The sequence below is a fragment of the Carassius auratus genome, chromosome 25 (genome assembly GCF_003368295.1).
Source record: "Carassius auratus strain Wakin chromosome 25, ASM336829v1, whole genome shotgun sequence".
NCBI classification, from domain to species: Eukaryota; Metazoa; Chordata; class Actinopteri; order Cypriniformes; family Cyprinidae; genus Carassius; species Carassius auratus.
Genome location: NC_039267.1, coordinates 10,013,826 through 10,024,464, shown reverse-complemented (window position 1 = coordinate 10,024,464; position 10,639 = coordinate 10,013,826). Strand labels below are relative to the sequence as shown.

The 10,639-nt window shown below is 36.7% G+C and overlaps 1 protein-coding gene across 1 annotated transcript in view; it reads left to right on the top strand.

Annotated features, from left to right (window-relative positions):
* The first annotated feature begins 7,816 nt into the window (after positions 1–7,816).
* The window catches only part of LOC113042841 (inositol hexakisphosphate and diphosphoinositol-pentakisphosphate kinase 1-like), a 36,719-nt gene continuing 33,896 nt past the window's right edge, over positions 7,817–10,639 (top strand). The window contains exon 1 of the mRNA XM_026201834.1: positions 7,817–8,000. Within this exon, the coding sequence (XP_026057619.1) occupies positions 7,817–8,000 (184 nt within the window). The remainder of the gene's footprint in view (positions 8,001–10,639) is intronic.

Genomic DNA, 10,639 nt, shown 5'->3' with positions numbered 1-10,639 from the left:
GAAAGCTAGTAATAATAGAGTTAGTTATACATCCAGAGATGACCAGCAATTTTTTTTTTACCTCGGTGAAGCACTTTCCAGTTCCTGAGGGTGGCCTATCATAGGTCGCCATAGTGATTGGAGTGGGTTAATGACTTTGCTATGGAGAGGAAGTGGAGTGGATTTAGATGAAGCTCTCCATATGTGGTCAATCAATCTGCAATACAGCAAAAGTGGCTCTGAGAACAATTAATCAAGTTCCTGTGAGGCGGCATATGGTGGGTGGGGGCCACATGTGCAAGTACATCATATATTTTTCTGTTTTCTTTCTTCTCGGTACAATGTATTGTGCGCACCTCTCAGAGGGAGGGAAATGCTAAGCATGTAAGTGTGTATAGTTAAGTGTGTTAGTGTAGTGTAGGCTCTGGAGACAACTCACCCTCTCTCTGGGTCTCTGATTTACTCCTCCGGTTCTCTCTGCCTGCCTAATGATTTGAGTTTACAGCCCATTGGCTCCCATCTCTGCATGCAGAACATAATCTCTTTGTAGAGATGATAATTATGGCTTCATAGAGCTCGAAGCGCCTTTCTGAAGCAGTGCCTCGCTGTCTGGGATGGAGGTAATGAGAGAAGCAGAACTGAGTTAATCCATCCTGAGGACTCACTGCCCTGTGTTTCGTGTGTTTGAGGCCACAAGCAGTCAGGTAATAAGACACAAAACACCAAATCTTAATCTCCGTAGCTTCTGTTCTGACTGTGATGAGAGTCTAATGCCCATTTTATGCCTCAGGAATTGGTCTCGTCATAAAAAAAAAAAAAAAAAAAGGATAAAAATACCAACAAAAACAGTTTAGGGGATCCTAAAATAGATTAAAAACAGTTGTCACACTGTTTTGGGATTATTTCATTCCTACTGCATCTCATATATCACTTAAAATGAGATATGATACAAGTACAAATATATCAGTCACTGCAGAAGAAAAATGACAGGCTGATGAAAGTGTATGATTTATGGGGCGTAAAAGGCATCACAGTCTAACAATGCCAATTATGTATATTTTTGTAAATCGTATATAACAAAACTTTGCTTTTCAAATGAATTTATCTTGTTTTATGGATGTTATTACAATATTTTTTTTTACTGGTATGCAAGCATGAAGCAAAAAATCTGAGTAAGACAATGATTTTTACGGTACATATGGGTTTGTACAGGTCTTATATAGTTTAAATGTTAAATCTTATATAGTATTAATATGGATTGGTATAGAATTGCACATAAAATGTGAACTTCGCTCAGTGGAGGTGCACTGTTGCGTTGAAAGACTTCAACAGTTCAGCTGAGGTTTTTCCACCATGGATGTGATCGTTGGAGCAGTAGCTCATCAGGATCGTCATAATTACAAACCTAATCAAGACCAAATTGCAGATTTTATGACCCACCACATCATTTAGTAAAGAATCATAATCTACTGAATCACTGTCAGAGCAAATATTTATATTCCCGTTGTAAAGAAACAGAGACTGCAGAGTTATAAACCCACTGTATGTACTGACAGTAGGGGGTAAGGAACAGTGAAAGGGTGTCCTTGTACACCAGGAGTATTCTGTTCCTAATGGTGGTCTGCTGAGCAGTAACAATCACATGGAGAGGGTGAGCGACTGGACATTATTCTCCTCCGAGGGGTTAAGGTTTTACTCTATAGTAAGCCACCATGATTCAAATATGTCTTACATGACCAGTTTACATTCACTTCAGGCATATATAATAATCACAACCATACAAGAAGTTGTTTTTCACAGCACAGAAGCAAGAGGCCAAGGACTGTCATGCTTCAGTCCCTTAATGCAGAAATTCCTTCTGTTGCCCTGTAACTCTGTGGTTGGCCTGAATGTTATTTCTCAATTATGGATGAATTTGTCCAGAGGATGTTTACCATCGGAATTTATTATAAAAATGCCAGAGCTCACAGTAAATAAAGTGTGAGGGCAAAGCATTGCAAACTATGATGGGTCTCAAAGAGACCCCAACGGATATTTCCCCCCAAAAATGATCATTCTGCCATTATTTACTCCTTTGTACCTTTGTGTCATTCCAAAACTTCAGTGGAATACAAATGAAAAACATTTAATAATGTGCTGATGGGCTCTTGAACATGAAGTTACAATGAATGGCAAATGTGGCGTCAAGTAGCTTCAAGTCGATGCATATTCACCACAACGTGTAAATATTTCATAATATTTATGTGCTATATTCCAAGTCTTCTAAAGCCATTCAACATATTTGTGTGAAAAGTTCTCATTCACAAAGTCTTTGCTGACTAATAATCGTCCCATCTAGTACTTCAACTAGATCATTAATTCAGTGAGCTGAACACCGAATAAGTCAAATTCACAAATGTTTCATACAGAGAATAGTTTCCAAACAGCACTTTATACATAAAGACCATTGGTGATGACAGTAGCTTATAAAATCGACTTAGGCTTAGATGTCTGTAGGAAACGAAGCCCTAAGTGGTTTCGTAAACTGAATAAACTGATTCACTGAAAAGATAAGACTCAAAGGAATGATGTATTTATGAATCTGATTCTTTGCGACATATTATGAGATGAGGCACTTAAATGACCAAATAACGTCTTCCAGCAGGCACATAGTGTGATTCTAAATGGCTTCTGAATTTTTTATCAAGTAACAACATTGTTTTTAAAGTGCTTTCTGAGTGTTTCTACTTAGCCTGCATTGTTGCACATGCTTTCACAGAAAGCTGTTTATGCAAATAGAGTACACAAAATTGCTGGGTCATCATTACATAATCACCGGACAAACTTACATCAGCCTCATATCAACAAAAAGTATATGTGATTTAACCATTATGCAACATAATTCAAGATATAACAACAATGGCTTTCAGGCTTGAAATAATTTTATAAACTCTGCAGGATGTATTTGGTTGGTGGGTGGGGGGGCATTAAGCTATTTGTTGCTATAATGTCTGGAAAAAAAGGATTAGAAGGAAAGACATTTCAGAAATGAAGGCAAAAGTGTCCTTTTACTGACGATTAGTGATGCATGGTTTAAGATAAAAAGAGCCTTGAAATATCCAATTTGTGTTTATAAGATTATTTTATGATTCATTAACTCATTCTCAGTAATTGTGCCAGTGTTTTAAAGAACATCATTTTCTGTTGAATGCATTTTACCATTTTTTTATTTATTTCAGTTTCAACATTTGGCCCTCTCTTGATTAGACACATTAGCTCTCCTGTACACTTTTCTGTGCAGTAAATTACCACGAAGTGGGAGTTTTATTGAGTTCCTCAACCTATGAAGAATGCATCTGCTGAATGCTTGTTCTTGCTCTGAACCAAGTGAACTTGAAAATCTGCAATCATTTTTGCATGATTTTTTTTATTAACCATTCAAAAAGTACATAAAAGTAATTAAAGTCTAAAATATTCAGGAGATCTTTTGCTGAAAGACACACGGTTGTGATTGTGCACATCTATTTTTAATTGGAATTTTAAATTGTTATTAGCTATCCAGGCCTGGAAATCACAATTATTACATTTCCCGATTTTTTCCAGGTTTTCCATGACCATGGGAAGACATATAACATGGCTGATCACAAAGCATTCTGTACCTCTAGATGACAAAATCAGACTGTCTGAATTGGGTTTAAAGTCGGACTCTCCATTTAATGGATTCTGAGGAAATAAGATTTTCTCAGGCAGGAACTTCTAACATCCCCTTATCTTAAAACTGCCAGGGACATGAATACAAACTAAGCACACTGATTTTCATATCAGAGAATGTGGACTTACACAAGAGAGACTGTCTCACATTTCCCTGAATATTACAAGCAAGTTTGCATCTGTAATAGAAGTAATGAGGTTAATAAATTAAACTGTTGACAGTCTCACTGTACTGTGCATAATTTCTGATTCACATACAGTAGGGGGACATTGTTATCAGATACATGTCTTGTTCTTGCTGAAATTGTGCATGCATTCCCGCTGTTATCGGAGTATGGGCAATCTTTCACTGGTAAATTAGCTCAGCGGTTTTGAATTGATCTGACCACAGCTTAATTCACTAAAAATCTCTCTGCAGGACTGTATGACCCAACATTAGCATTTTCAAATGATTTTGCAATGGGAAGCCCACATCCGCAATCCAAAATCCCTTCCACTATCTAAAACAACATCTAATATGCAATGCAGTGTTGGAGAAGCTGCTTTAAGTGTAACATGCCAAGGTACTCAATATTTAAAGCAACATTTTCCCCAAAAATGAAAATTCTGTCATCATTTACTCCCCCTCAAATGAATTGTTAACTGAAGTAAAAATTATTTATTAAAAAGCTAAATCTTGAACAAAATATTAGACTTCTCTAATAATTTATTCCACTTACACTCACATTTGAACTTTTTTGATAAACCGTAATATTTGGATGTACATCACAACAAGGAAGAAAGATCTGCAAATTCTTTCATTTCATTGCAACTTTAAAGCTACAGTATAATTCTGGGTTCTCTATCGCCATAAAACCGCAACATTTTTATATCCTTTGTGTTTCAGTGCTGATTTTCTGTGTGGATGAATAAAAAAAACTGATCTTTTTTATTTAAACCAATTACACTGCTGCTTTCTGGAAAAGTGACACCATTTTGAAAACAACTCAGCTGCTTGCTGCTGAAAAAGTAGTTTAGTGAGTTGGTGCAACTGAAAACACTGGTGCGCTATTCCTATTCTCTAATAATATTAGTCAAAGGTAAGGGTGATTTTAACTCCCGAACAAACCTTGGTGTACTGTATGTGGATTTGCATGACCATAATCCTCCACATGTTTCAACATTCACCAAGTAGGTCAACTAGGTTCTGTTGAAAAGCAATCAGATTAATGCACCGTCGCATGCTCTGCATCAGGAATACGGATTCCGATTAAGGAAATTTCACATTGCTCTTCTGGGCAAGAACCACCACTGCTATTGATATTCCAGGCAGCGTCTACTAGCTTCTGTTACATAGCCAATATATCCTAGACCTCTCAGTTTAAATTACAGCCCAATAATGTCTCACTGCAGTGGGGGCTGTGGCAGACAGAACGGAGCGTATTCAGTCTCATTGATCTTATGCATAGCTGAGTCATAGGTTCCATGCTTAAATACATTGCCACGGGAAGTCACGGCTGGATGTGTCGGTAACCAGGTGGTGCAGAGTACATTTCTTTGTCTTGTTTTAAGGACGTAGAGATAATTTTTGTGTAAAACAAAACAAGCAATTCAAGAAATGTAGGTGCTCTCTAAAGCAATCCGATTATTTCAGCAGGTGGAGCAGGATATTGTAGATAAAGTCTCCAGGTCTTCACATCTCCAAGAAGACACAGACTTTCATTGCAAGAAGTTGTAGTGTAAGTTCTCACCTTTGTTTTTTTTTACCAAACCCCTTATTAAATCTAAACTGAACTGTTGCATTTTCTCTTTTAAGATCAATCATTCATAGACCTTAGGTCTAGCTCTTCTACATTTTTTTGAAGTAATTACAGGCCTTCTCTACAGAGAAATTCTCTGTCCTTTAATATTTCAGTGTCCATTCATATTTCATGCATCATTTCATGCAGCGGTGGCCCTGCTGGTGTCTCTGTGTATACTTGGGTAAACTAAACAGGTGAAAGAGAGTAGGTTGGCGCGCCTAAGACAAAGATCAAAGCCAGTGCCTCAGGGTAGTTTACTCTTGACTCACTCTGTTAACGTAATGTTTCTCTGATGCTTTTTTTTCTTCTCGCTTGATCACCCTGAAAGCCTTGAATGGAGTGGAGAGGCTGATGAGGATCTTCTTTTAAGGCAGTTCAAATGTATTCTTTCATTTGAGTTACAACTTGACTGTTTAAGAGGACATAAAAAAGGGGAATTGCCCACCTCCAATCTTCAAAGAGGAATTCTCTAAATTTTCATTAAAAAGCCTTTTATCTCCATTGAATGTTAAATAGTACTGTCAGGTATATTTAATACAGTAAAACACAAACTATTATGTAACTACTATCAAGCAGTTATGCCAAGTTTGCTTCATAGACTCCCTACATACAGTACCTTGTCTGAATAGCTTGTTGGAACATTTTGTAATTGTTTAATAACTTTGAAGTGAATGTAAAATGCCGTTCCAACCCACTATGTAATCTAATGTATTTAAATGGTATTCTAGAAATAATGCAGGAAAAGGCTTTAATTTATTAATCTGGAATTTACTGGATTGTGAAAAGTTGCTGTTACATACTGGAATAGAGTCAGGTGGTGCGAAAAGTTAAAAAGATTCTTCGCATCACACGAAACAAGGAATCAAGGTTTGGTTCCTGTGAGCAAAGAGAGGAGGCAGAAATGAAGTGTTTAGAAGTGCCACTGAGATGAATGGGAATGCTAATGCTTTCTCCGTACATCATCTGAAAAGAAGGATCATTTCAGAAATAGAGCAAAAAAATAAACTTTTTTTTTTTTTTTACATTTTAGAATAACTTTGTAAAGATGAATTGCACACAGGAATGTGTATTAATAAAATAAATAGAATCAATTTGTCAGTTCATGTCGACTTTAATTATAATGCTTTGGTTTTAACAGAAAGTTCATTTAATTGGTGATTTTATTTACATAAGATCACAACATTTAAAAATAATCACTGCTGTAGTTTGGAGCAGATGGGGTGTGAGTCAAACTAGTGGTTCTCAACTGACTTGTTAGGATCCAAAAATGCAGTTCGGCAAGGAAAGCAGGGAAAACAATGATAAATACAAACATATAATTAGCAAATAACAATTTAGTATTTGGTCTGTAAGCCAACTGGAATTTTAAATAATCGAATTATTACATGATATGCAAGAAAAAAAAAATTGCCCTGAAAACTCTAGTGCTGTCAAACGATCAATCCTGATTAACTGCATCCAAAATAAAAGTTTTTGCTTACATAATATGTGTGTGCTTTGTTTATTTATTATGTTTATATAAATACAGACACATGCATGTACATATTTTTATTATTATTTTATTTCTGTATTAAATATATTTAGATATATAACTATATAAATATATACTTTATATATTATATAATATACAAAGTATATACTATGTACTATTTTTTCTAAATATATACTGTATTTGTGTGTATTTATATGCACATAATAAATATATACAGCAAACACACATATATTAGGCTAAACAAAAAACTTTTATTTTGGATGCGATTAATCGCGATTTATGTTTGACAGCACTCGAAAATTCCTCAAGTGAGGATAGCTGGCAGACAGTCCACATCAATGTGTTAAACGTGTTAAAGTTTAAAGAGAAATACTTTCATAAATATTTACATTGAATAGTTAACTGCCTGGAAGAACCTAACCTTATTCAGATCAAGCAATTAAATATTAGCACACCGCCAATACATTTCTAAGTTTGGTAAACGACTTGTTTGTACAGTAAACTATTTGGCGTCCCCCTGATATCTAATGTAAACCATCGCTGCTGCTGAACTTCATTGGCTGTCAACAGCAGCGCGTGTCCTCCAGGCTCTGACGCCGTGCGCGCGTGCTGCTGAGCTGTAAACAGCGCGGACAAGCGCGAGAGAGATCCGCGCAGATCCAAGCAGCTGCAGCTCCGTGTCACATAAGATGTGCCGGAGAACCGAAACGTTACACGGGAGATCATTCCGCCCGGCTGTATGAGAGCAGAACCGCCGCCAAACGCTTAGAGGATTTGTGCCTGTTTCTGCGCGCGCTGCGCACGTGGGGATGTTGCGATGGCATGCACGAGGAGAACCAAAACTTTGGTGTCCACGTGCGTGATTTTAAGCGGCATGACCAATATTTTGTGTCTGCTCTACGTGGGATGGATCACCAATTATGTGAATAATAACGGAAACGTCAAAGTTGCGGGAAGGACGCACGAGAAAAAGTTTGACGACGACAGCAGAGGAGAAACGCTGAGGATTATAGAGAGACTGGACAGGCTGGAGACTGTTGTGAACCAGCACATCCAAGGTAACGATATTTTAGACATGACACAATTAATTATATGTACTTTTTGCTCTCTTTTTACAGTTGCTGTATATCACTGTACCACTTGCTGCAGATATGAAGATCAATTCTTGTTTAAATGGGCTTTGCTTTTCAGAAGCTGATGTTAATGAGCCTCTTTTATGGCTCTGTTGTTTTATAATGATACATTGGGATGAATTTGAGACCGATTATAATGTTATAGCACCTGTATCTGGACTGCATTCAGCTCCCAGCAGATTTCTGTATTCAGCTGGTGCAGTGTAACACAGGTTTATTGCTGCTAGAGAGGGGACATAAATTTAGCACTTGGCAAAACCCTCGCGTAAACATCGGTCCCGTGGCTGGTGCCATCATGCTGCTTTGCTGGACTCCGACAGGACAGCTGGGAGTGATGATAACCTGCAAGAGTTTGAACAGCTTCTGATTAATCATCATTAGTGTACTGTTGATGTCGGTCTAATTCGGTAGTGTTAAAAAATATGGCCTTGGAATGAAATAGGGAGGGGGTGCTGTCTTTAAAATAACCCCCTATTTATGCACTAACATGCTTTGTGTGAGGAATTGTGTTTCTGTAAAGTATTAATGCATGTGTTAATCTTGTTGAGAAGCATTTGGCTGGATTTATGGGATATGTTGGCCTGTACCTTAAGTACAGCTCTTGTGCTGAGCTCAAGGTCTTAAAGCTAGCTTCTCGCTCAGTGCAGTCGTAGTGAAGCCATAAATGTCAATCAAAATATACCCAGTACACCTACACAATGAGGCACATAAGCGATTGAGTGTACCATGCTACATTATATACTACCTTCCTCATTAGTCTTAAAATAATTTGGTTGAAATGTAATTTTTGGGGGGGAATTTAAAATACCATAGAGAGAAAACCACAGCTATTTGTAGTGTAACCAAGTGTAAACACTGTGGTTTTTTTAATGATGTTTAAAAAATTTTGCTATTTGTTTGAGCCTTCTGAATGGTCTGACAACACCAGCTTTGGCTCAGCCAATAGCATGAGTTTGGGGTGGGACTATTAGTTTGGCCAACCAATGGAAGAATGAGGGAATGTTCAGAGAAACCTGTTTGGAAACAGCTATTGTTTTTGCATTTCTGTTTGAAGACTCATCAATTTATTGTCCAACATAATATTCAAAAACAAGTATCGCATTTCTGAGAGAAAATTATGAGGCATTTGTTTTCATATTTTATTTATTTATTAACAGAAACAGAAAGTGTTGATCTTTTAAATAAACCACAAGTGATTTTGTGATTCCAGTAAAATGTTGAGGAATAAATAAATGAATGTGTAATGTGTATTTACTGTGCTTTTTTAGTATTTTATTTAGATTTGAGTCAAATTATATTAGATTATTTAACTCTAGTTTTCATAAACTGGGTTTCGTGTGTTGAAAAAAAAGCTAACAATTAATTAAATGTTAAATTAAAATAGGTGAACCACTTAAAGAAAGTATTTTTAGTTGTCTATTTGCATGTCATGGAACCCTTTGCAATTAACTTAAATCTGAAGTAAATATTTTAGGTCAAAGAGGTTCGTCTGACCATAAAGTTTGGAAATGCCTTTGGGAATTGAAACTACACATTTTATATATGTATTCAAAACCCTATATTCACATTTAAACTGCTCTTCTGTACTTTCAGAGCATAAGTCAGAGACATAAGTCTTATAAGACATAAGTAAAATAAATAATCAAGACGCCTCAGATTTCCTTGCCGTCTCCTCAGTTTACGTTAACCGAGTCAGTGGCTACTGTTGGAGAGTCTAATTTCTCCAAAATCCATTAAAAGTGAGAAGTCTGGTTTTCACGCCCATCTGAACTGTCTGATTGCATTGTCATTGCCATTGGCAGAGACTGGACCTCCAGTTTTGTGTTGGCACAAGCAACAAGTGTTGATGTGCTGTCTAACAGACAGAAAGAAATGAAGCCAATTCTTCTCTTGTAACCCAGTTTCAATTAGCAAAGTTGAACTTTGGTTAGTGAAAGGTCACTGTGAATTGCCACATTTATTGTGCTTTGCTTTGACGACCAGGGATATGAGTTCTGGTGTTGTGCCATTAGAAATACGGAGCGCAAGATGCTGGAGTTTTTGGTAGAAAGCAAGAAAAACAAGTATATGTTAGTATCTGATAGTAAAATTAGGTTTGAAATTAAGTTAGGAGACTTTCCTTCTTTAAAGAGAAGTTCACCCAAAATGAAATTATGGCATCTCACTGGCATTTCCACAGAAAAAAAACAAAAACATGTCTGCTTTTTTCTTCCCTCTTGTGAAATATATCCAACTGAAACAGCTCATCGAACAAGAACAAATGTACTTGGACTTGCTTTTGTCCATTAGGAATTGTTTGAAATGTTGCATATGAATTCTAAACAAATAAATCATTATTATACTCTTTGCAGTATTCCATAAATAAAAATTGTCAGTTTTGATTTCATGGTAACTTCAATAAGGCACCCAAGAGTGTCCTCTCAAAGTTACAATGTAGCTTGCTACCCATTTTAAAAAGTATTCTGAAGACTAAACAACTCAATATGTGAGGTTTGGCCATTGCATTCCTGTGGGATCCAGCGCTTTACACTCCAGGCCAGTAGATGGTGGAAACTCGCAATATG